The 26,700-nt window shown below is 44.6% G+C and overlaps 1 protein-coding gene and 2 long non-coding RNA genes across 3 annotated transcripts; 2 read left to right on the plus strand and 1 right to left on the minus strand.

The window, feature by feature from the left end:
• Nucleotides 1-585: 585 nt before the first annotated feature.
• Nucleotides 586-23,965, minus strand: LOC117757462. Its single transcript, XR_004613121.1, has 3 exons — nt 23,825-23,965; nt 11,974-11,985; nt 586-620 (listed from the first exon to the last, which is right to left on the minus strand). It is a non-coding gene; the product is annotated as an uncharacterized LOC117757462 (long non-coding RNA).
• On the plus strand, nt 8,507-26,290 carry LOC117757463. The gene is made up of 2 exons (XR_004613122.1): nt 8,507-8,541; nt 23,833-26,290. It is a non-coding gene; the product is annotated as an uncharacterized LOC117757463 (long non-coding RNA).
• Nucleotides 18,051-26,290, plus strand: btg1 (B-cell translocation gene 1, anti-proliferative). The gene is made up of 2 exons (XM_034578650.1): nt 18,051-18,525; nt 21,911-26,290. Exons 1-2 carry the CDS (start codon nt 18,381-18,383, stop codon nt 22,315-22,317), a joined length of 552 nt encoding a protein of 183 aa, XP_034434541.1. The 5' UTR covers nt 18,051-18,380; the 3' UTR covers nt 22,318-26,290.
• Nucleotides 26,291-26,700: the final 410 nt, after the last annotated feature.

Genomic DNA, 26,700 nt, shown 5'->3' on the forward strand with positions numbered 1-26,700 from the left:
ATCGCACACCCCGTGACACAAGACGAATGGGCTTTGTAAAAGTTGCTTCCATTAAAGCCTAATGCAGGCGAATTATGAGGAAAGATTGATTGGCGCCGTTCGGAGCGGCGGTCGCTGGAAATCCGATGGAGTCAGATGGTTTCTCCAGAGAGCTGCAGTGAAACCAGCGAGAGCCCAGTCCTCTGTGGCCGATTCGCCGCCTGGTTCGAATTTGCTGCAGGAGCCTCTGAGAGCAAGAAGCCTCCATCATCTCGTTCCTCTTTTCATTTCCGCCTCTTTTTCAGATGCAGAATTAGAATTCCCATTCAAAGTAGGTCAGCGCCCCCTCTCTTTCCTTCGGTTGCCCCATTCTCCCGCTGCCTCTCTCTACCTCTCTCTGTCTCGCTGGCACTGTTCCCTATGTAATCCCCATCCAAAGAAAAAAGAAAAAGAAACGAGAGATGAGACTCGGCTGCTTGGATTCCACTTACTCCGCTTCAAGCTAATTTCTTCTTTCCCTTTGTGTCCTCCTTCTCAGTCCTCCTCTTGATGTCTGCTCTGCTCTTCACATCTGCCTCAAACTCTTCTTCTCTTCCCCTCTCTCTGTCCGTCCATCCGTCTCTCCTCCTCTTCCTCCTCTCCTCGGGTTATCCATCACTGTCACTGGAGTCCTTTGCAGAGCCGCTGAAATTATACATCAAGGTTGCCCCCCAGCCTACAACTCTCTGATAGCTCCTGTGCCGCCTCTCGGGCCGTTTAGCTAATGCTCTTATTAATGGGGGCTCCGTCTAATGCTGAAGGACGCTTTGACAGGACAGATCGCTTGTTGCAGGGATGAGAAGTTAGATCATTAAGTCGTGGGACAATGTCTCTAATCACCGGGTCATCTTGTCATGCTAAGTGTGAGTTTCAGCTTTTAAAGGGACCAGGACCCCCCCCAGGCCAGTGTTCAGCTGCAACACTACAGTATTGTCGGGAAAACAAGTTGAAATTCACTTTACAGTTGCTAATCCCTGCAATGCTCCATTGTTTTGACAGTTTGGGGGGGGGTCGTCTGCTTGTTTGCTTTCTCACCCAGAATGTGTTGCAGGGATTTGCAGAAGCTGGAGGTCTGAGGAGTCCAAGCTTGTCCAGGGACAGATTGCCGCATTGGGCACGTGCCCATGGGCCGCGGAGCCAAGAGGGTCCTTGGCCTTAGGAATTATTATCAGGCCCTTTTTATTGCCAGTATTGGAGTAAACAAGATTTCGAAAATGTTGCATGGTTATTAAATCTGACTGCTCCTGTCGGCAAACGTGAGGGAGAGTGGTCCTTGTCTGGTCTTTGCAGGAGTAAACATTCTGTCACTCATGACCACTGAATCAGAATTCATCGGTGAGTTGGACCTTCAGGACTTCTTCTATTACAGGGTTTTGTGAAGTCCAATGTGGCTCTGCATTATATTTATCATTACTTTATATTAACCCCTAAAGATGTACGTATTTCACTGTACATGACCAGAAATGGCAGTAAATCAACTTTTCAAAATAGCGATAATTTCAAAGTGATGCCTCCACCCAATATCAGAATTCTGTCATTTGCATGTGTAGCACTAGTGTTTTCCCTTTTCATACTGACTTAAGATAATACCTTAAACCTGACTGTCTATATAAATATTATTATTAAATAACTGGCTACTTCTCGTATCTTCATGCTGCAAACTAGTACCTTGGGTTCGACACTTTATTTGTATTGATCGTGGGACACTGTGTTTTTAATCTCTCCATCCTGCTTGTTGTTTAAAGGTTGAGGGAGCATCATGGATTACGACTCTCTGCTTTTACAATCAATTTGTGATTAGTTTCATGTCTCTGTGTCTCACCCTCTCTCTCTGTCCTCCACTTTAATTGTTCCAATCAAAGCCCTAAACATGAGGAGGAGGAGGAGGAGGAGGAGGAGGAGGAAAGTGTATGTGTAAAAGCTTTGCGAGGGGCGAAAAAAAGAAAAAACCCTGATAATCCATTTTAATTACCAAGAACAAAAGGAAAACGCAGTCACTTGAAGGTGACGCAGGGACATTCTTCAAAGGGCCTGTCTCCATGGCGATAGCTGTGGGCAGGACCGACCCCCGTGGCACTCATCGGCCTGTGACTGCGCCTCTGTCTCCGACTTGGGAAGAGCTTCATAGATGCCATCAAAATAAAAGAAGAATTAGCTTGAGGCCAGTGAGCGATACAGTACAGGGCCTGAAATTCACTGTCACGTTTAACTCCTCGGTCACGGTTTAAAAAAAAAAAACACAACACACAACAGCTTTCAAATATCCACGAAGAAAATAAAAAATGCATTTGTTCCATTGTTAATGTGACCACTTTGGCGACGGCCCTCTCTTTGATGGCGTGTGCAAACTGCAGCGTTCCCCGAAGGCAGCAGCACTACAAAGCTGAGCTTTATCTTTTACAAACACATGCTGTCGTTTCTCTCGCCTCCTGCCCCGTATGGTTGGATTTCCTCGGCAGGCCCCGGCTGTTGAATAGGCCGCTGCTAATGAAGGGTTTAGTGCTCGGTGTGTGGTGATGTGTGCACAGGTAATATCATGATCCTTTTATTATACCATCCAGATACCTTTTCCTAGACCCACCTGACCATTTCAAGTCTGTCCTACGGAGAAACATGATGTAAGTAATGTTAGATACTAGCTTTGATCTTGTTATATAATCTTCATTATGTGTTCGCTAACATAAGATGTCCTTTAAGGCGAAAGAAGATTTCTATCATTTTCTTTATCTAATCATCCCAGTAGAGCTTAATTGTTTTGAACTGTTGGACTTTTGGCTCTTTGGGACGGTCCCATGCTCATTTAAACATTGATTGCAATCAGATGACAAGATGTTCCAAGTTAATCACCGACCACACGATCGCTGGGATAATTTTATTATCTATTATTTTATAGCAACTAATAAATCCACAGGGGTCAGGAGTACACGGCATAAAGCTTTGATACATATATTTGCGATCTTGTTTTTTCGTACCTATTATATAGTGAACTTACAATTTGTATTGAAGGCATTTCCTTCTATAGCCTTGGAGGATTCATTAAGCAGTTTATAGTCTAATTTAGCCTGGCATATAAATGAAGTCAGATTTGAAACTATCTCTCCACAGAGAGGGTCAGTGTTTGCCTGAGCAAAGAATATTTGAACAGTTAATTTCACACAGAGAGAGAATATGAGTATGAGAGAGAAGAGTCGAAGCGCTGGAATTCCTCTGCCTTCACCAATTAAAACCAGCTCTCTCCTCTTCTTTCACCACAATCAGCCACTTTGTGACACATGTTCTAAACCATGCAACACACGCACCTTCACACTCGACCAGCACACTCTCTTATTAAGGTCTTTTTGTTTCAGTGAAACCAAATCCAAGTCAAGCAGCAAACAGTGCGCTAATCTTCAAAGAGCGGCTTTGTCATGAGAGGGGGGCCATTTTACGTTCCACTAACATGTTCCTGCTTTTACTTAATAGCACGTGGTCGAGAATTCCCTCGTAAATACAGAGGGTTCCGCTCCGGCTCGATGCAGCAACAAGGAACCCTGTTCTTTTGGGGCGATGACAGATTTCGTCTAGACTGAGGTTGTGTCGCAGGTGTGCTCACACTGTACTTTTGCTGTAAATGTAAATGCGTGTGCGTGCTCAATGCTAGCTGACGAATCCAGTTGTGCGAGGTTTTATATATTATTAACCAGTCCACGTTTTTTTTCCGTCAGCAACTCCAACGACCAATGAACAAAAAAACAAAACCCGCTCGATAAGCCTCTAAACTGCAGCCAGCCACTCGCACGCTCATGTATTACAGTGCTTAGACGCACGCACAAAGCAAGTGTGTGGTTAGCGAGGTAATCTGGCCCTCAGATTATTGTTTAGCAGGAGAGACGTGAGTATTCAAGGTGTCACCTTCCATGCAACTCACACTTGTGGTGTGCGTCACACAGCGGAGGGTGTTAAAAGGATGGAGAATGCGTAGGAAGGGGACATTTTTCAGATTTAAATCCCATCTGATGTAAGTGTTAACAGTCTATCTATATGAGGGTACAATAAACTGCAGGCATAAACTACGGTAGCCCTTAGGGTCAAAACCCAGCTACATGCTGTTGTGTGTTTTAATGGACTGTATATAAAGGTGGGCGACATGACTACACCCCAATATTGAAGTGTCTGGCTGTGGTATAGTTTATAAACTCCTCCACGTTGGTGAATGGGACATGGACCGAACTAAAAGGTCAAGCTTGTTAAATACATTTCTCGTGGACACTGAGCTCCTAGAGAATTAAATCGATCTAAATATTAAATAATTATTCATACGTTATCATAGATCAAGACGCCTAAGGGGAGCTGTCATGTCGTCCATCTTTATTTACAGTCTATGGTGCAGACAGGTAAGCACATAAAATCATAAAAGACAACAACCGTATCCTCATGCCAACTCTCTCCCTGAGTTGTATCTGTGCTGACATTGTTTCTCCACCAGGTCAAAGGTTCTCATCGAATGAAAACGACTCACGTGTCGGCAGAAATACAAACAAGTGCAGGTGGGACAGCAGCTGTGTTAGGAGCAGAGTGGCACGACCCCGGCTGCCGGGCACTACATGTACATGACACTCTGTGCCAACCTGCCCCGCGTTCTCTTTTATTTATAACTCCGCTGTCACTTGTGTTATCTGCTGCTCATCAGACACTGATACCAGCGCGTCCTTATCTGCTCTGTTCTCTCTGTGAAGTACTCACTGTGCTCACTTTCTCAGCCGTCAATGCTCTCGGGCTTGTTTTCCTTCCTGTTGACTTCGCCTTAACCCGCACTGTTCCCCTCCGTTAGAATTTGGGCAGCAGGCCACGAACATCGTCGGAGTTGTTGTTTTTTCCGTGGCACCGATGAGCGTATCACCTTCCACATCTCATTCCCTGCTCATCTTGTCACAGTTCATTTGCTCCTTAGAGTTTGTAATCTCCAAGTAAGCCTGACATTTAATCGTACCTTTTGCCCGCTGACTGATTAAACCCTATTAAAAAGGAATAAACTAAATAGATTTCCCTGCATCTCTCCTGTTGTGTGTCTTATCTGATGATTGGCCTCAAAAAAACAATAGCCGAGTTTTGGCCTGTTCGGACAACATCAGCAAATAATAACAAAGTGCGAACATGTCCTGGCTCCCAGGGTGCGCTGCACGTCAATGCTTGATCAAGAGCCTTGCCGTCGCGAGTAAAGAAGCCAATTAACTTCCTCTGTCACCTTCCAGCTAAGTGGAACCAACGCTGAAGGCTGTACAAATTGCAGCCAGGAATCTAATTTCAGATGAACACACACCTCAGGCCCTCGAGAACAGAAATAAAAGTCAATCTGAAGAAATGTGATGACTTGCACTTGCTGCTCTGTATTGGGTTTGGCCCATCAAAGTCGTCGCTCTCTTGGTCGAGCTACGGGCCGGGCAGCGGCCAGAGGAAGGTGGAAGACGTCCGAACCCAGAGCAGGCGCTTTAAGGGGGCCTTAAAGAGACAGGAGGTAAAAGAGGAGCTGCTTCAAAGGACAATATGAGGAAAGCGATGTGTTTTCTGATTGTGTCAACCTAGAGATGAGAAGAATATGTCTCCTTTAAGAGAGTCTATTAAATATGTTAAAACTGAGAGGACGTTTTGTGACTTTCCGATCCACAATGTTTTTCATTTGGAGGCAGCAAAACCCGTCAGACCTACGTCATCACATCAGACACGGCAAACACAGCCTCATTGTATTTATACTCACCAAATCAAAATACACCATCCCTGCAGCAGCGTATTTTAACAAATACTTGGTAAATGGAAATACTGTTGTTTGACACAGTTACAGCACACAGCTCCTCCTGTATGAGATTTGGAGACTTAAATAGTTTTGGAACTGCTGATATCTGTGTAAATCATAGTTTTGGTGAGACAGTAAACAGAGTTATTCCTTTTACTTGTTAAACTTCAGAGGAGTTACAGGGTAATAATGTAAGAGTATAATAGCAGAGTGCAGTGGTTATGGCCGCTATTTCACTGCATGTTTTCACAACAGGTTTTATCACAGTTAAATACCAGCTCCCTTTGCCTCGCTGGCTGTCTGTCATCCTGTCACAGTATCAATTTCCCTCTGCGCAGTTCTCTCACTCATTCTGAAATGAGATCGGGCCCTTCTCACCATCTTCACCTCACCCTTGTCGTCAAAGAACAAATTGATGGGAGCTTGGAAACGCGCCCGAAGCTTTCTCCGGGACGTGACATCACTCTCATACTCCTGTTAATGTACAAATGAATGGGGGGGGGGGGAGAGATTGTGTAACATTCACACGTCGTCCTCCTCCGCACGTTCATTTCCGCTCTAATCTCGACTGACGTTTCCTTCCCCTTCCTCTCAATCTAGATTGTGTCTCGATTTTGTTTCTCGATCTTCCTCCTATTTACTCTATTTTCTACCTCGCAGCCGCCGTCCCCTCTGCCTCCGCCACCTGAAGACACCGACAGCACTGCACAGCGCCAATTTCCTGAGTGCTGCTCACCACTGCCACTCCATTAATTACTTCAGAGGCAGAGGCGGGAGGCAGGGACTGTCAGAGCTTGAGCCTGGATCAGTGTGGTCCCTCACAACTTCCTGCCGTCCTCCGGGATGACGGCGGAGGGGGCAATACCTGTCATATTCTATAGCTCCTATATGGGGCTGAGCTGACAACCGGAGATTAGTTGTCTTTGTCGCAGTCCTGAGAGGCTGGGTGGCCATATGGCCTGAATACAGGATGAACGGCTTTGGTTTTGTCGTCTTTTCCTTTCTTCAGCGCACAAAGACACACATCTGCACCCTTTTTGTTCATTTTTGTTGGGTTTCAAAATGGTGTCAAAGAGGAGGTGGAATGCGTCTGGGGTGGAGCCGTGTTACAGAGGATGTCGTCAACAAGGACGTCTTTAGTTGTCAATCGGGAGATTTCCCCTTTGTTTTTTGTTTAAATCATAGCCTGTAAATAAAGATGGACGACTTGTCTCCACTTCCTCCCACTATCCAGAAATGAAGCCAAAATATCCCAGATACGAACACTGCAATCTTCCGCCACTGACGTCATGTGGACACAGAGTCTTTGTACTAGCGATGGAGGGATGGAGCCACGATAGCGAGGTCCCACTGATACACATGTTCGACCAATCGTTAGGTCTTATCACACTAACGTTTGATCAGTGTGATAAGAACTAACAAAAAAACATCTTTGAGAGAAGTTTATTTTGAATTTTTTGTTTAGTTCATATCCCATCCACCAACATGAGGAGGTAGAGGCTATGACTTGTACTGCAGCCAGCCACCAGGGGGTGATCAAAATGATTTGTCCATCTTTATATACAGTCTATAGTCTCAGCAGCATCATGTGGAAGACTCAGTTGTTGCTTTTTCCTCTTAAGAAAACTGGTATATTTTTTGGTCTTTTTTTAAATTCATGAGTATATTACAGCTCTGTTTTCTGTTTGTAAGGATTTAAGTTAAGTCTCTGAGTATTGAAATGAGCAAACACATTGTTGGTGTTGTTTTGATCGGAGGAAGGGAGCAGGATCTATGGACGTCGCCATGGCAACTGCCACCACATGTTCTCCCTTTGAAGACATTTAAAACCCACTGTATGTTTCCTCTGCACAAAACACTATTTTTTTTAAAGCTTTCTGATGTTAAGCTGCGGTTTGACACAGAAAATGTACCCCCCCCCCCCCCCTGCTGTGTCTCTATGTGTTGAGCTCTTTAACCTGACATCACAGTGGCCTGTTTTGCTTGAACATGTCGGGTTTGGATCCAGTCGTCACGGTTTGGGTCTCGTCTGTGATGTTTTACAATCTTTGCTTTACAAGCCCAGAGAAATTAGACAGGTTGAAGCAACTTAAGAAGCCATGAACGCCTCCTTTGCAGAGAAAACACACACACACACACACACACACACACACACACACACACACACACACACACACTTACTCTAACCTTAACCATAGTAACTACTTGCGAAACCTAGACCTAATCTTTACCTTGCCTTAACATAAACATAACTTTAACCCCAACCTAATCTTTAACTAAACCTAGCCTTAACTTAAACTTAGCCTTAACTTAAACCTAAGCCGAAACTTGAGTAAACTATACTCATACGTACATGTGAGTTTGTAAACAGATTAAGGTCCCCACAACATAAGTAATACCTGGACCACACACACACAGACACACACACACACACATGCACATTCAGCCCAACATGTCCTGACATGACACCTCATGGCATCCTGTAAACTCGCAATGACACAGCATGAACCCTTGAACACTCAAACCCTTCACACACACGACACAATACACATAGAACTCAAAACCAGGTCCAAAAATAACAGAAATATTAGATTTTTCTCTCTTCCGTGTCAGAGTCTGAGACGGAAGAGGGTGAAAGTGAAATCTGAGCAGATTGGCTTTATTCTCGTTCACCGCCCACAACACACACACACACACACACACACACACACACACACACACACACACACACACACACACACACACACACACACGTTAAACTCTGGCAGTTCTTCAACATGTCCTCACTTGTCTCCTGACACTGACTCAACCAGAAATAGCCTTACCTTTCATATGGTAATATGGTTTGATATATTTATCACCAAAATAAGACACTATAAATACGGTGTATTTTTACGTAGCAGAGAAACCCCATACAAGGTTATTGTTACTTCTTTAATTGCATGTTTAGTTAAAAATGAAGCTGACATTTGATTTCCATGAAAAGATCAAAACACACTGAATCCATCTGTCAAGTCTTTCTGTCCCGCTCCCTTACTGAGAAGGTTTATCTTTAAAAAGGGGTGACGAGTATATACGTGTATTCTCTTCTCTTCTTAAAACACTTCAGGTTTTAGCAACTATTTAATACGCAGCCGTGAATTTGTTGAGGACAACTTAATTCACATTGACGGCTCAAAAATAAACTCAAGCAGCGGTCGTGTTCGTTCTGGTAATTTATTAGCCAGTGCTCAACACCGTGGCTCACTGAACAGTGATGCTCTATGATACAGAGGAATAAAACCACCAACATTTTGGCTTCACTGTTGGGGGGGGGGGGCTGTCACGTCGTCCATCATTCTGAACAGTCTCCGTTAGAGACATAATATCATTATTCACCATCTTAAAGAACCGATGCAACGCTCATTTTGTCAATGTTTATATCATGTGCAGAATTAAATACATTTTATGACCATTTAATCAAGTTTTAAGAAGAGAAAAAGTTACAAAATGTAGATATTTATTTAAAAAATAATAAAGGTCTAGCAGCAGAAACATTTTTACTAAAATAAAAAGGGGGTCGACCACATCCACCTACCACGTGTCCTGGATGCATGACTAATACGTCCTACTAGTGTCCACATGCCTCTATCATAATGGACAAAATGGACCTTCATGATGACAGCAGCGCACATACTTCACGGATAATCCAACAAACCATGTGAGTCACGATGAGGTGATCTCACTTCCTGGTATCACGACAAGGCCCCCATCGCATGTTGGGCCTCTCTCATACCTCAGCAGACGTGAAGAGCAGAGAGTTTGTTTTTTAACCGGATACTTTTGTCCTGTGAAACTACAGCTTGTGTCATGAATTGCAGTGAATTGACAGCGTGCACGCGCCCGGACTGGATTTGATCCCACAGCTGTTTGGGGGTTGTTAAAAGTGTGAGTCATGTTTAGGGGGTTGGAGCAACACGGTCACTGAGTGTAGCTCACACTTGCACAATGTCTCTCTCTCTCTCATTTTTAGCTCTGGGAGACGGTGGATGGACACTGACAATATTTGCCTCATGGTGAGACAGAGTCCACTGACAGCAGCCAGTGTATGTGTGTGTGTCTGTGTCTGTCTGTGTGTGTGTCTGTTCCTTCTTATCTACCTGAACGATAAGGTTATCTCACACCTTTTATTGGACTTTCCAGTTACAGTGTGAGTTATACTGCCTGAGAGCAGACAGACAACAGACAGACGTACTGAGTAAACAAGTCAGGGATAAATGAATATGGAAACGTTGTACACCAGAGGATAATCTGGCCGATGAAAATGAGCTGAAGCGTCACCAAGCCGAAGTATCTTACTTTGTGTTTAGGATCAAAATGTGGCTACAGCGTAAATAAGACTTGTACCAGGTGTGTGCTCCTGCGTCTCGACTGGATCGTCCATTGTGTGCGTTCACACCATCCATCTGTCGTTATGACTGTGGTCTCTCTTTATTTGGAAACTACAAGGTGTTAAAGAGTTAAAAAGGTGTTTTATGTGTCTCTATTCAGAGCCTCCGTATTATTGTTCCCCTGCGTTATGCACTGAAGGATGAATCTGTCTTCTTTTTAACAGTGTAACCCTCTGTGAGAAAGTAAAAATGTCAAACTATTTCTTTTAACGCTTTGTTATCCCATTTCAGATGTTATTGGAAAACCTGGATCCTGGAGCCTTCAGGGAGTCTAACCAACTTCAGCCACGATAAAACATGTCAGCGTAAAATATGATCATAATATACTTGAGTAATACTAAAAGTTTGCTCAGTCATTTGCCAAATGGCATTTAAACACTTCCACTCTAAGTGTCCATTTCAGCAAAACTAAAATTAACAGCCTCTCTTCAACCAATCAGAATTAAATGCCCACTTAGGGCATAATATAATATGGCATTAATCTGGGCCGAGCTGCAGCTCGCACAGTCTGGTTCCTCACACGGCTCCGAAACATTCAGTATGTGTGAATACACTGTCCCAGATAAAGTGAGAGGAACATGGATGTAATATTCATCGAAAATGTTACATATTTATATCTTGCACAAATGTGCTGCAGTCAGACGCTGTGTTGTGTGGCCCGCTCAGGCTGTGTGTCTGTGTGTGTGTGTGTGTGTGTCTTTGGGTGTGTGTAGTGACTCAGCCCCAGGGCTTGAAACTTGGCCATTCCACCAGGGAGAGTCACTAAGTCACTGCACGAGAGCAGCAACGTGCTACATGCAATATGCTACAAACACTCCAACCAGTCGGCGTGTGGACTTCGAGCGAACACGACAAACAACATTTGCTGAAACGACACAACCTTTAAATGTGGTCACGTACGTTTAAAGGCTCCTATAATTTGTCAGAAGTCACAGACTACAGACGACTTGAGGCTTCATACGTCCATTTCAAACAGTGTTACCGTCACTGTCCACAAACATGGCGATGCCTGTTGTCTCTCCTCCAGAAGATGAAATTTCTAGCTTGTGTCTTACGATCATCTTGCTAAAACTATTGGCTACACTGCCCCCCCCGCATGATTTCCTCTGTTATTGCTCTATTATGTCTGTTTCGTCTTTTAGCTTTCAGAAGACGTTAACAAATATGTAAAGCTAAGCTTACATGTTAAGCAAACATCATTGGCAGGTATAAAGTTAGCATACTGGCTCTTAAACGCGAAGCACAGCAGAAGATAGCGTTTAGCAGGTAGTAGAATTTAAACCCACTAGTGCCCCCCCCCTCATGGCGGCACTCTAGGAGAAGTCAGTGTTTCACAGAATGGGGGAAACCAACAGAGGTTTTTTTCTATTATGCAATGGCTTAAGATGGACGCCCTTAAAAGGTGATGGACGTCATCAGCAAATAAGTTATATGCAGCTAAGCCGGTGTATCTTACATCATGGCCTCACTCGTCTGGAGCCCAGGCTTCTTATTCCAGTCCGTGAGAAAAGCCCTGACGCCGCGCATCATACACACATTCACACCGTCGCCTATATTTAAAATGTCGCACATCAGTTTGTGGATCAAAAATACAAACGTGTCAGTGTCGGTGAATCTCTTCAGTTTCAGTAACTTCCGAACCTGTGATTTACAGACACATGAAGTGGCTGAACGCTCAGAACTGCTCTTGGCCGGTCCCCCCGCACTCTCAAATGTCACTGCTATAAATACACACAGTGGCATAGACACTGCCACAAACACACACACCTATATGAGGCTTATATTGTTTCAACTCAAACATTCTATATATAGACATGAAATGTGTGATTCCTCCCTTGTTTTCTCCAGCTTGAGAATCCTGAGGAACTGAGTCACTTGGCATTGGGGAGCTTCGAGTGTGAGCGGTACTGAATAATTTCTGCATCAACATGTGCAGCTACGAACACGTTTAATCCGTCCGACCCGGAGCTGCTTTATGTGCATTTTGTCTTGTCGAGCACAGGATATGAATAAATCAAGATGTTCCACAGAGCCACGAGTGTGAATAAAAATAATGGGATATCTGCGTACTAAAGTTTTTTTATAGTGCTGCGAACCAGAGCCTCCATCTGGCCTAAAACCTCAGAATGAATTAAATAAATACACAGAGTTAAGCCGAATCAGAAGTAGGGAAAACATATAGTACAGGAAGTGAAGGATGGAAGAGGGAAAAAGTGAGTGAGGCGTTCAGTGTGCACGTTTTTTGGTGAGGGAGTCAAGGCCGAGCCACATGGAGCAGCAGTCCGGGGGTAATGGAAGCTGTTTCCTGCTTAAATAAGAGAGAGGGGGGGAGAGAGAGAGAGAGAGAGAGAGAGAGAGCATCATGGAAAGTGTGTGGTTTCCTCAGATGAGTCTCTTCCTGGTGGCCATGGATCAAAGCGGTGAGGGCGTGGAGAGTCGCTGCGACTTGTTTTTCGGAGAGAGGTGATTACTGCGTCTGAGCCACACCCACCGTGACATCACGCAGCCGCATTTGCATCTAGTCAGTCGTTTGTCATTCTAGTTTGTTCTGTGTGTTTTTGTGTTGAGTTTGGCCACACAGTTGGTGATAAGCACAAAACCAGACAACTGCTCTGTACTCACTGACCCTGACCCTGAATAAACATGACACATGTTCCAGTGAGGTCACTGGAATGTTTAAAAAAAAATGAGAATAGTTTATTTATTACTTTAAGTGTGTGAAAACTCACATGACTCACATCTGCTTAGTAGCTATAGTTTTTGATAAATGTGAAATAATTATTCCTCCTGGAAAGTACGCTTTACTGTCTTCACTACTCAAAACAGCATGATATCTTTCTTTCTTTATTCTTCTATATCCGTGTGAAGTAATTCCACAATTGATCGTTTATTGATTCGACTAAATTGACCTCAGAGTGTCGATTCCCCCGTTGGCTTCAGTGGACCAGTTTCACCTCGGGGTGTTTCTGCGGTGGACTCATGATGCGAACTCTTTAGAAGGAACAAAGTTTTCTTAGTGTTCCGGAGTTCATGTTGGTTGTTATCCGTGAAAGCGATGGTTTTGTTTCTGGGCTATTTCAGGAGAGTTCGGAAAGCAGTTTGTTTTGTTTAGATTTTTTTGTCTGGTCTCACGCTCTCATTCTCTTCATCTGATGGCACACGTATTATGGAGAGCCCATAACTCCCCCGAGCCTAACACAAAGAAAGTGGGATGAAACAAATCCTGGATCGGCCCATTTATCTAAATCTGCCCCAAAATCCAATGGATTATTCCTTGGGTCATGACCCACCCCTCCACAAACTTTCCTTGAAAACGGCTCTGTAGATTTTGTATAATCCTGTTTACCGACAAATGAACCCAGATGAAGACTCCTTGGTGGAGGTAAGAAAGTACAAGCACCTGGAAACTGCTCAGATACTTGAGTAATTGCAGTTTTTACCTGTACAACTAAAAACTTTAGGTTTAACCAGGTTTCATGTTTCCACACAGTGAACACGACCATGTTTAAGTTGGTCAGAAAGTGAGAATTCCAAGTTCTTCTACTGTACAAAAGAACATTTCACTGACTCTGCTCTCAGATGATAAGCAGGATCTGCCCCGAGAGACAGATAATTATCTGAGAACGTTGAGAGAAGGTTTCTCAGATCTGTGTATGTTTGTGTTCACTGGGAAACGTCGGGCGGCGTTGTTTTGTCTCGTGTCTCGATGAATACAGGCCCATGTCGGTTTGGCTTTTGTGTGACCCGCAGATGTTGCTGTCTTTGCTGGTGTGTGTGTGTGTTACCCTCAGGATGTACATACGCAATGTGTGTGTTCACCAAAAATGTGTTTGGAAAACTCTGCCCACAAGCAGCCAAGGTCTCTCTCTTCATTCCCGACCTGACATTCTTTCCTCTGCTGTAGTTCACGTGTGGTTTGGAGATAAAAGCCTCCATTCATTAGTCTAACTGAGGGCCCGACATAACGACAGGATACCCCACCCTTGTCTGGCAACAGCCAGGGCCGTATTTTACCCAGCATTGGTGGCCCTCGCATTAAAAACAACTAGGAGAGCAGGACATGTGCTGCAGCTTGTGGGTGAATGTCAGGTCCACAATATTATTGTACTTTCAGTTTATCAAAAGGAGCAGGAAGGTTGGGGGATTTTCCAGGTTTAATTACCTTGGCTCCCTCTGATGTTGCACCTTCTTTCTCTTTCTTTTTTATATATGTGACTTTTATCTCCCCTGCAGAGCTGCTGAAACTCAACCACACACCCCCACACACACTGTCAGTAATGAGCCATTTGCCTTTCCACAGTTGTGTGTGTGTGTGTGTGTGTGTGTGTGTGTGTGTGTGTGTGTGGTACAGATGTGCGCTGTTGTACTTGCATGCAAATATCCTGCTTGCTCGGCTGCAGCTGCTGAACGACCAGGTGGAACACCACCCGCAGGAGTCAGATGTTTTCCTCCATCCGGTGTCACCTGTTAAAGTGGTTTGTCTCTACATTCAAGTATCAAACCCTGAACACACGTTGACTCGGCTGTAAGAAAGTTTCCATTTCCTGGTTTCAGGATGGAATAAAGTTTTTGACAGTGTCACTACTCAAACTACTTTGTACGTTAACTATGCACAAAAACATGACTGACTACTCGGCTGGTTACACACTACAGCTCCAGCCTTGTGGTCCTTCATTGGCTGGAAACACTCATTCCTTGCTCACTCATTGGCTGCCCAGATGAACCCACAACTCATTTGTTTGTCTTAATTGCCATTTAAGGGACCAACTGGCTCCTGTGGACTAAAACACTTACTACTGCTATATCACCACAAAGCTACTAATGAGCAGTAATGCACCAGGATAATGATAGAAACTAAACCATAACTGTGGCAAACATATCAATGTTATATGTGGAATATTTAGAAGGAGAGCAGAGAATTTTCAGAACTTATTGACGACCAAAAATCCAGCAACACAACTGGTGTTGTTTAACTCCGAGAGAGGCAGTGTCTTTCAATAAATTGTAATAACAAAATGTAAAGGAAATAACACGTTTCTGGTAATAATGCTAATAAACCCACATCTTTTAAAACATAACCTGCGTCTTTTAAACCCCAGATCCAGCCATCACTTCACATGTTGCTTCATACAAGTCTGGATATTACTCTGCACTGGGTCAGTAATACTTTGGCTGAAAGGAACGTAATTCCACAGCTACAGTGTGAGCTGACGAGAACAGGAATGTGGGAGTGATGTGAAAAATCACAGCTTACATGCGAAGCTCACTCTGACATGATTTGTGGAAAATGAAATTCTCGACTGTATCGAACCAGGAACCGTGCCGTGCAGCTGTGCGTTCGTTTACATCTGTGAAAAAGGAGAAATGTCCTGGCCGTCTGTGACACATCGAAACTCTCCCCTGTTTCTTACGAAATACCGGGGAGGTGTGTGAGTGTGGGCGAAAGTGTGAGTTGTGAGGAGCTGGGGGTTTACACATGTGTGGACTTGCAATGTCGACTGAGTGGAGCCCTCTTCCATGAGAGGAGACCTTTATTTTTATGACCAGGAAATTAGTCTAACTGACACCGAATGTTAATTAACTGTGGAACCCATAAATCTAAATAAAGGGCCGTAGTGTTCTAAAGATTTGTAACTTGCCAGAAATAAACACCTACTCTAGAGAATAAAATCGCAATCCTATCAGTATTAGATTAGAATTAGAAAATGTACAACCTCACAATAACAATATAATAACTTGAATTTGTACAGCGAACCCCTTGTTATACTCGCCGTTATTTGTCTGTTACTCTGCAGGATTACGCAAAAACTACTGAACCTTATATTTGCTGGAAATAAACACCTACTTTCGAGAAAAGAAATCCCAATCCTATCAGTATTTGATTAGAATTCAAAAAGTTCAACCGCACAACAACGTTATAATGATGTGAGTTCATAAATGTTCCTCACAATACCACACTGTGCGAGCTAAACCATTCCTGCAGCATTTACTGGACAAATAAACGCCTTCTATGTGAAGAGGTCAACACTCACAGTACACAGCTTCATGTCAGTTTAATGACACGAAACACGTCTGTACATGTCTTTCATTTTCCGCCCACTTTTCCGCACCTTTAGGTCAGTGATTGAGCCCGTCGGTGTGATGCTGGTCTGTATGATTGCATCATGATTGGAGCACTCAGCGGGTCATCACGCCTGTGTCTGCAACAAATGGAGGCACAGCAGTCTGTACTTTTCCACTGATTTTAACGAGCACGCAGCGGCTGACCCCTGAAAAGGAACCTGGCACCGTGTTGCCTCCTCCTCTGTGTTCAACAAGGTCACATAAGAGATGCTTTTTTTTTCTCAAGATCGACTCTTCCCGTTTCACACGTGGATAAACACGTACAGACATGCTCACACACACACACACACACACACACACACACACACACACACACACACACACACACACACACACACACACACACACACACACACACACACAATGAAAGAACAAGGGCCAGAACAGAAAAGTCACTTCCTGATTCAGTCTTACACACACGCACACAAACATACATCATGGCCTGACCTGAAAATAAGCAGTGATTAAATCATGACTTTGAACATTCAGTACCATTAAACAATCGCACAATCTGCTGGAACAAAACGCTGTTTACAAACTGTTTGAGTCAAATTAAGATGTTGTCATGTGAAACTTGAGGGAAAAAAATGTGGCATGATAAAATGGATAAGAACCAAACAACCAGTGTTCATGTTTCAGTCCCATGGCTGGTGGAGAATGTAAACATTAATAACTCCACAAAGGAAGTTAGGTTTTCATCATTTGTTTGTTAGTTAGCATCATTCTATTTTCCGATAGTTTGTTCCACATCTGATGTGTGTGTTTCGTTTGGACTCTGGGAATATTTGTTAAACCGCTATACTGATGATCCAGAAGAGGCGTGCTTCTCACAAAAAAGAGATTTGATTTTTAGATTAAAAGAAAAAGAACTCTAAAGGCCTATGGTACACTACTTTTTTTTTCAATTCCTGTAATTGTGTTGGGATTAAATTAATTGCCACTACTAAAGTAGCAGAGCTTTCTTTGTATAAAATTTGTAACTGCTAGTGTCAAGTCAAGCATCTTCAACATTTATTCAATCAATCAATCAAACATGCTTTTGTATAGCCCTTATTCACTAATCATAATTTGTCTCAAGGTGCGACATCCGCTGCCTTTAACCCTCAACAAGAGTGAGGAAAAACAACCTCAAAAGTCATGTCAGGTTTTGTTTGTTTGTCGTTTCCTATCATGGACCATATATAAAGATGGACGATGGATTTCCACCTCCTCCCATTAAACTGCATTGTTTGGAGCCAGAGTCTGCGCAATAGCGGTTGGGGAATTGGTCGCACGGTCTCTGTGATACAATGCGATCAATCGATCTCGAGGGATAACCTCCTTTTTGTAGCATCAAATAACAAATTGAGGGGGAAAACAGCAACACATTGATGTAGCGAACCTTCTCCTCCTGTTCAAAAAATTCACTTCCTGTGGCGAGTAAAGAAAAAACAACCAAAAAAACCCTTTTACCGGTGCTCGTATTTCCGACAGGCCCTTGAAGGCAGCAGCGCGGCTTCACGCTGCCGTGTGTGCGTGTGCGCGCGCGCCCCCGGTTTATTTTCAGAGCGCTGACGTCACCGCCGCACTCCTCCCATATTGGGGCTCGTCAGACGGCGGCGCGGCCTCCGATTGGCCGGCCGCTGTTGCTGTAGCAGCTGCTGTCGTCACCGAGGAGGGGCGGGGCGAGGAGGGGGGAGGGGCCCCCGGTATAAAAGCCCGCTCCCCGGCTGCGGGAGCGTCACTGTGGTGGAGGTCAGTGAAACAAGGGAGGGTCCGTCAGCGGCTACACGGGACCCCCGCCCCCACATCAACCCCTGTATTTACCAACAACACCAGGCGCTGCGTCCCAGCACTGAACCGAGCGATCGGACCGAACAACCCGGCCTCTACCTCGACACATGCCCGGAGACCCCGCGCGTCAGTGACGGATCGGAAGTGGAGCGAAGAAGGAGACGGAGGGAACGCGTGGAAAAACACACACAAACCCCCCCCCCCCCCACCACCACCACCCAACAACCACCGACAAAAGCGCACGGACGTCGCCGTAGCCTTTCTCAATGCATACCCTTTGTGCCCGGGGAACCATGAAACCAGAGATCAACGCCGCCGTGGGATTTCTGTCGAGATTTCTGCGGGTAAAAGGACACGTAAACGACCGGCAGGTCCAGACGTTCAACCAAAGCCTACACGACATCCTGTCAGGTGAGAAACCAGCGCCCAGCCGCCATCACGTCGTCCACACCTTCATTTTAAGTGTGAGGGTTTTTTTTATTTTAGTTTAAAACAGAACCACGCGTCGATGTGTTGAGGAACGAGGCAGCAGGCGCGTTTCTTTGTTCTCGCTCTTCACGTATCCGCTGCCACCGCGCAGCGCGGTTTGCGCAGGAGGGGGAGAAACAACGTAAACACACAGGACGACTCCGGCCGCTCAGTCGACGATTAAAACATCAGAATCATACATTTAAAAAAAATAAACATTATTGATGGAAGGTTGAGATGTGTATGTGTTTGTGGGGGGGAGGAGGAGGAAGAGGGGGGTGCGGGTGGAGAAGGGAACAAGGAAGTGCGCCTCGGTCGATAAGAGAAAGGAGCAAAACAGCCTCCAGTGAGTTAGCTGCTCAATTACGTAATGCGTTCGACGGCCATAACGAACATGTCAGATTAATTAATTATTATCAACACGAAGGACGCAACCATTTTGTTCTTTCATACACAATTTGACTTGCATTTTTTTTTTTACACAATCCAAAGTCACATCCTGCTGTTTTTTAGGATTTATATCACAATTTAAGCTCAGATGTGACATCATCCGTTCAATAACAACACGGACTGGGAATCAAATCCCATTTTCTCATTTATTTTTGTTTTCCCACGTTTACTACCCGTATTCATTCCCGCATTTTTAAGATTCAAACATTGATGTTTTGTTGTTATGGAGGACTTCAGAGGACAGTGTTGCTAAGGGGGGGGGGTTGTGTCTCCTTCCCTGCTGTAAACACATCTCCGACAGCAGATGACCTACATTTCTTACGTAAGGGCCTCCTACGTGCAGAAAAACACCGTAGTTTGTTAGTAAAGTGTCAAATGAATACAAGTAAACATGCAAAACCATCGACCGAATAAAAGAACTGCAGATATGTAGTATAATAGGTCTCGGAGTGAAATAAAGACATTTCTCTAAGATGAAGGCACTGGTTTCTTTTCTTTACGAGGTAGAAGGAACAAAGGAATCCTCAAACTAACCGTATATAATAATTGTAAAAAAAATCGTTAAACGGATTAATTACCTGTGCTAAAGGATCCAGGGTTCTGCTTATTATTGTTTCAAAAATAGGTGTGGGTGTATATATAATAGACTTGAATTGAAACAAACAAAGAATATCTGCAAGAGCTCGGTGTGACTGGTGTTTGTAAACAGACAAAAGTTGGGAGTAGAATGGAGTTGGCTGGGAGGCCTGGTTGTGGGGGAGGGGATGTTTTCCACCTATAGGAGGACATTAAAGACGGAGGCAGCACAGCCGGGGAGGAAATGGAGGGGAAATCCACAGAAACAGGCTTCAACAGTCCGACATTTACTGGATATTAACATGAATTAAATCAATATTATTCGGATTATAAGCTTTTATTCATCTTTCAGCTTTTAAGTAACTATCTTTTATTGAAAGCTCATGATAATCTAACAAATGATTAATGGTTTTCCTCCCAAAAGCCAATTTTGACAACAAGATTACTGCATTAAAAACAGAAATGAGTGCGAGGCTTGTTGTTGCTGAACTAGGCCAGAGCCCCTTTGTGCATGGAAACATCACAGTCACCCACTATTGTGTCTGTGTGTTGAAAGGCCTCGCTCCTCGTGTTTGTGCTGAGCCAAGGGGGGTTTTCAAATGAGTCCCTGTGAACGGATTGAAACCTGCGATAGTTGCGTAACCGCAGTTAACGGCAATTTGCTGCGTTATCTGACGACTCCCTGAGCAAACGGCTTCAAATGGAAACCATCCAGCGGCTCGGCCATAAACTGCTCCCGTTACTGCCTTTCTAATGTTCGAGGTCAGCCACGATAAACAGAAAAAACATTTCTTGAAAGCTTAAGCTCACATGTCTGCTTACTTTCCAGTTTCCCATATCCTCCCATGTGCCCTCGTTTTTAAGAATAGGCTGAGCTGATCCTTTCCCAGCTGCTCCGGGGTTTGTGGGGGTAGCTGCCTTTGTGGCTCGGTCCGAGGCCGAAAGATCATCCAGGCCCTTGTGCTCGTTCACGAGTGCCAGCCCCTCCATTAGCTCGGCAGTGTAGGAGTGAGGGTTATTATCCCACAGATGCATACAGGTGGCCTCCGGGCCCCGAGCTCCCTATTTCGTTTACCCCGGTTTTTCATAAGCCACAATGCAGTCACCGTGAAAGGAAATTCAATATAGATGAGCCTTCTCTGGGTGAACTGTGGACTGTGGGGGTCAATTTGAACAAAAGATTTAAAACCAAACTGGAAAGTTTTAATGCCAGCAGGGACGGATGAGACACATTTCACTTCCTCGTAAAGACCAAAACAGACAGTCAACACTTTAATTTTCCTCGGCATCTTAACCACGGAAATGCCTGAAGCGCAGTGCGAGTGGCATCACGGTGAATCACTGGTTTCACTGCTCCTCCTAAACTTCCACACAACAAAGACACTGGGTTGGGGGGTGGGGAAACCCGATCGGGTCCCTTTAAGAGGCGGAGCCGTGTGTTTCAGATGGCTGGCCAGGACTTCGACGCTTGCAGTGTTTTTGTTCAGGCGGACATGGGGGACCTCTTCTGATGACGGGCTCGGGGGGGGGGGGGGGGGATTGAGCAATCCAGCAGGCCCCTCTTTTTGTCACGTAGGCCCAGGGAGCTGCTGGCCGCCTGTTTATGGCTCCTTATCAGGCCTGTAGCAGGTGGTGGTGTTTTTCCTTTCTTCTGCTTCTGCACACAACGGCTCCCTGTCCTGCAGTGTCCATACGTACACCCGGGTCCTTAGTGAGCTATAGGATATATCTGCCTTTTGTAAAACATAAACGGGGACATTAGGAAAATATTTACATAGTAACTACAATGATTTATAATCATTTTATTACTATCTTTCTTGTTATATGACTACAGAAACTGCCTCCTGGCTAAAACACACAAGATTAATATCTTCTTTAATATTTGGAAACAACCCAAAGGTACAAGCTCAAACATCAGGCAGTGAATTTAATCTGAGCCTTAAAATAAACTGTTTAAACTATTACACAATATAATAACACAAGTGTCTACTTCACTTTCAAATAAATGGATTTATAATGTTCCTATTTTGGCTAAATCCTTTTACTGCCATAATATGTTTATTGAGTCACATGGAGTTATCTGAACACAAAGTTCCGTCTGTCTACTCGTTTTGACCTTTAGTCTCTACTGCACAGCCACAACTGACACATACTGCACTTAGGAATGTGTGTGCTTAACTCTCTGGGCCTTTTATCGTTGCATATTACATGATCCTGTCTGCACTGCGTGTCAGTCTGATGGTTATCACTCCAAAGCTAAACTTTCGCTTTCCCCTTTCTCTCTTCTCCTTTTTCCGTGCAGAGCAATACAAGCACCACTGGTTCCCAGACAGGCCATGCAAGGGTTCAGGTTACCGCTGCATCCGCATCAACCACAAGATGGATCCCTTGGTGGGGCAGGCGGGCCAGCGCATCGGCCTGACCATCCAGCAACTCTACACGCTGCTGCCCACTGAGCTCACGCTCTGGGTGGACCCCTTCGAGGTGTCCTACCGCATCGGTGAGGATGGCTCCATCTGCGTCCTGTACGAGTCGGTGCCCGGCCCCATGAGCATGGCCCCAATGAGCATGGCCGCCAACTCCCCCTCAGGAAACAACGCGTCGGTGGGCCCGATGGTGGACAGTCACATCAGCTGCAAGGAGGAACTGATGGTGCTGGGCAGAACCAGTCCCTCCAAAGCCTACAGTATGATGACTGTGTCCAGTTAAAGAGGCGCATTGTCACCCCGGCCTACTTATCTTCAGGGTCACGCCATGCCTGGTCAGATCACTTGACCAGATCAGGGTGAGCCTTTTTAAAGCTAAGAATATGAAATGAAATAGTGAAAGAAGAGAAAAGAAAAAGAGAAAAAAAAGCAGAGGATGTGGCCTATCGTCCAGGTGATGGAAACCTTGTAGGTTTTGATATTTTTTACCCTATCTCCCCCCATTGTCATCTTTTCTGTTGTGTCATTGGATCAGCTGGGCACTCCGTTTTTTCAGGAGAGGCTTTGTGGAAATGGAACTGTTGGGGCAGCTAAAATCAACCATCCAAAACAGGAACCCCCACGGAGACTGGCACCTCCCCTCCCCCCTCCTCCTCGACTGTAAACAACATGGTAATCGGCTCCATCTCAGAAGGGGCGGTCATTGACTTTGCACTTTTCTTACTTGTGGTTACTATGGGTACATGTTCAACACGCCACTGCAAAACACCAAAACCTAAATTGAAGGAGTTTTTACTAGGAACGACCCCCTCGAATTTCAAAATCCCGAGGTTTTTCAATTTGTTTTTTCGTGTGTTTTGGAGGAAGTTGGGGTTCAGGCTGCATCTTCTCACTTTCCGAGCTTGAGATAAAGAAACGCCCCAAATAAGAGCATCTCTATTTTCTACACAAAAAAAAAACAACCTTTGGACCACAGGGAGTTTGTTTTCTTTATCTTGTAGCTGGAAAGAGACGCTCAGTCTGTGCTCCTCCTTCAGCCGTCGTCACCAAGCTCCAGAAAACCTTCATCTCAACCGTCTCTCTGCCTGTATGTATGTGCAAGTGGAATGTGTTGGGACACCTGTTACCTATGGATACCAGGGTGGCCTGTTGCACTGTCGCCCTCCCATCGGCCCCGTGTATTTGTAGCTTTCTGGCGGGTGAGGGCCATGGGGGCCGCAGTCTCCTCCCCCTTCCCCCCCATTTAACGAATGTTGTTGAAATTCACAATCAAGTTCCTGTGTTTTTAAATAAATTTGCCCCATCTTTTCCGACCACATTGTCATCTCCTGCATCACCAAAATTTCAAAGTGTAGCAAATAAAGGGGGCGCTGTTTTTAACCCAAATTTCGGTCACGTGGCCCAGTTAGAATTTGACATTGAATGCACTTTGACGTGAGATTGTGTGGGATGTGTACTTTTTACAGAGAAAATCGCCTGCATTCCATCCATTCGAATGTCGTGTTTTCACGCCGCTTTTATCACCCTCTTCACTTTTAGCCGTTTGTTCATACTGTAGCTCCCATGTCCGGGATAGACTGGATGTCTATTAAATCGGGAGTTCGCAACTCTGGATTTCAAAAAAACCTTTTTTTTTTTAACACTGTATTTGTGTACATTTCAGAGCTGTTGGTTTTTTTTAGTTGAAGAGTATTTTTGGTGGTATGTTAGAAACATTCTCTCATCCGTTCATATGGCACTGTTTGCTCTGGCAGGATGCAGAGCTAAGCTGCCCCCCCCTCCTCTCGAACACACACAGATGGTGATTTGTGTTAGTCTGAAAGGTCTGGACTAAGTGATGACTGTGTGAGACTTTGGCCAAAAGGAGGTCTGCAGCGCCGACTGTTCAGAGATTAATTTTGACTTGAATTTTAAAAACAACACCGGGCCTTGTCAGCCTTCTCTTTTAATTTGCGTTAGGTATTTCCGAGGGAGAGACTTCCTTTTGTGTGCATTGCCTTATGGGGACCTCATTGTCATGAATTGTGAGCCATTTGTTAGTTTAAACTAGAACATCGGGCCTATGTGAGCCAGCCTGGTGCATTGCGCTGCCCGGACCCTCTCACTGGAGGCGTCCTCTTTCCATTTCGGCAGCTTCAAATTTACACCCCCCTCACCCCTTTGTGTCAGGGGGGGGTTAGAGTGCCTCAAGTGCCACATATCACCCCTCAGCTCAGACCTCCTGTTCAGGCAAAAGCCAGCATGCTGCTAGCTGACCCCCTGTGGACGCAGGTAGACTTAATGTGACACATATCATCATCCATTACTGTGGGGAACTGGGTAAGGAGGGCAGGGCCGGGGAGCTGGCGTGAGAGAGGGGGGGCCCAGGGCCGGACACTTTTTGTCCAGGGCAGCTAAAATCCCTCCAGCCCCCTCTCTGGACTTTATTGAGCATCCAGCATCCCCCACCCTGACCAGAAGCCCTCGACCCTCCCCTCAACAGTGATGGATAAAAACCAGCATACGCTGCACTAGGGGGGCTAGTGAGTGACGAGGAAACTTGGATCAAAGATGAAGAATTGAGGGTACCGGGCCGTTTTCTGTTTTCATCTCAGCGGATTGTGCTGCACTTGATTACTGAGTTTGAGTAGCAACTGTTTACACACATATGTGAGGATGTGATGGCTGTCTGACGTATCCCGACTTAGCTTCAGGTTCTGAGGAGGAGTGGTTCTAACGGCGGGGCCGAACAGCCGCGGGGGTGGCTATCGGTGCCGCTCGGCCCGTTACCACCGGCCAAATCTGTCACGGCACGCTGGTTCACCGCTCATCGTCAGACCTATGGGTGTTTAAGCTCCCTACGCCTGAGAGGATCATGGGTAATAGAGCTATAGCCTTTGATGCACTGCAACCCCCTAACCCCCCCCCCCCTGCTCTCTGCTGATACTCCCTTCAGCAATCTGTGAAAAGCAGTGGTTCCATGTTGGCCAGATGGAGAGGAGTCCACTGGGAAAGGAGCCCAGAGCTTTGGTTTCCATGGTGAACACCAATTTTAAAATCACCCCGCTCCATTACAGCATTTTTATGTCAGGTGACAAAGTTGTTTTTGAGATTGGTCTATATTTCGGACAGGGGATGATCATCTCGTCTCACTTCTCTCTAGATGTATTTTATGGTCACACTGGTGGATTTTGTCATCCTGCCATCCCCATCTCCTTCTCTTTATCCTCTTTTTTAAAAAAATGGTGATCTAACCTACTTTTAACCGACCTTTTCTTTAGAGCGGAACATTTTTCACAAAGTTAAACCCCAAATCCCCTTCGACACCTTCCCAACTGTACTACCATCATCCAAAATGGGTTTTAAGTGCTCGGTGATATAATTTCAATGGCACCCGTTCAGCTTGTGCGCACATAGGTTACAGAATCGTCGTCAGAGTGCTTTGAGTAGTCAGAGGTAAAATAGCACATAAAATGCACTAAATATGTCAAGTTGAAGTTGTGTGACATTTTTTTGAGACGCGAGAAGTCTCTCCTGGAATGTATTGCCAAACTCAGGCCTCGGACATTCAATAAATACCCTTATGGAAAAGTCGTGCATGTTAAGACATGAAGCAGGAAGGGAACAGCAGTTTTGTTGTTGTTGTTGTCGTCAATATCGTCATCGATTTAGTTGAATTATTGCCACTTTCACATTTAAGGTGTTTTGCATATTGTAGAATGTATTGTAACTGTACAACAAATGGTAGAGTACATAACATTACACATGGGAAGTGCCAATAATTGCTATCCTGAAGTGTTTTTAGGTGTTTTCCTTTTTTGTATTTCATCTTTTAACATGGATGACGCTTTTTTCGTAAGTGAAGCCATTTGTGATGGGAGTGTTGTCAAGGACCAAAGTTGTTTTGGTAAAAAATATTAGTTTCCATGATCTGTAAGTGTAGACGTATCCTTTGTTTTTTTTGTTTTTTTTCTGGATTCTCTTTTCCTAATTCAGTTATTTCCTCTCTTTTTTTTTTTCTATTTACGTACAAAACCAGAAAATAGACAAAAAAAATCTGAGCTTACCCAAGAAGAAAAGCTGTCTATCTTGTGATCTCATGTCAGTACATCTTTATTGTGTTCAGTTTTTCTTTTCCTTGGGTATGTTGTGATGAACTGCTGTAAATTTGTACAGTTCATGTAAATTGATTGTGCGGAAGTTGTACAGATTTCTATATTTTGGAAGAAAAAGTTTTTTTTTCTCTGTAATAAAAGATTTCCTATCTTGGCATCATACTCCCCTTTTGAGATGTGTGATTATTTACCCAGAAAACATCAAATTAAAGTTGGAGTATTTATTTATTCAGTCTAAGAAGTATATCTTGTATATAACAAGCTGCACAAACGCTGATGTGGTGTCCCAGATTGGAATTTGACCTCCCGGTCTCTGAGCCGTCTGAGCAAACAACACTGCAGAGGAGATCACGTCAGCAACTCTCCTGTCTCTAAACATTTGTTCCTCTCTTGCGACACTGAACTACACTCTTGGTAAAGCCATTTCTAGGTCACACAAACTAAAAGCACATCATCCTTCCACTCCAGCTCTCTACTTAATTTGATTAAAAATGAACAGTGATTAATTGCCGTCACAATTTTATATTTAAAACATGCAAATGGCTGAAATCTGCTTCACTGGACGTCTGTGA

The sequence above is a fragment of the Hippoglossus hippoglossus genome, chromosome 23, assembly GCF_009819705.1.
Source record: "Hippoglossus hippoglossus isolate fHipHip1 chromosome 23, fHipHip1.pri, whole genome shotgun sequence".
Classification (NCBI taxonomy): Eukaryota; Metazoa; Chordata; class Actinopteri; order Pleuronectiformes; family Pleuronectidae; genus Hippoglossus; species Hippoglossus hippoglossus.

Coding starts and splice junctions, on each gene's coding strand:
- btg1 (XM_034578650.1), top strand. CDS start 18,381: ATGCATACCCTTTGTGCCCGGGGAACCATGAAACCAGAGATCAACGCC. Junction 18,526..21,910: donor CCTACACGACATCCTGTCAG/GTGAGAAACCAG, acceptor TTTTCCGTGCAG/AGCAATACAAGCACCACTGG.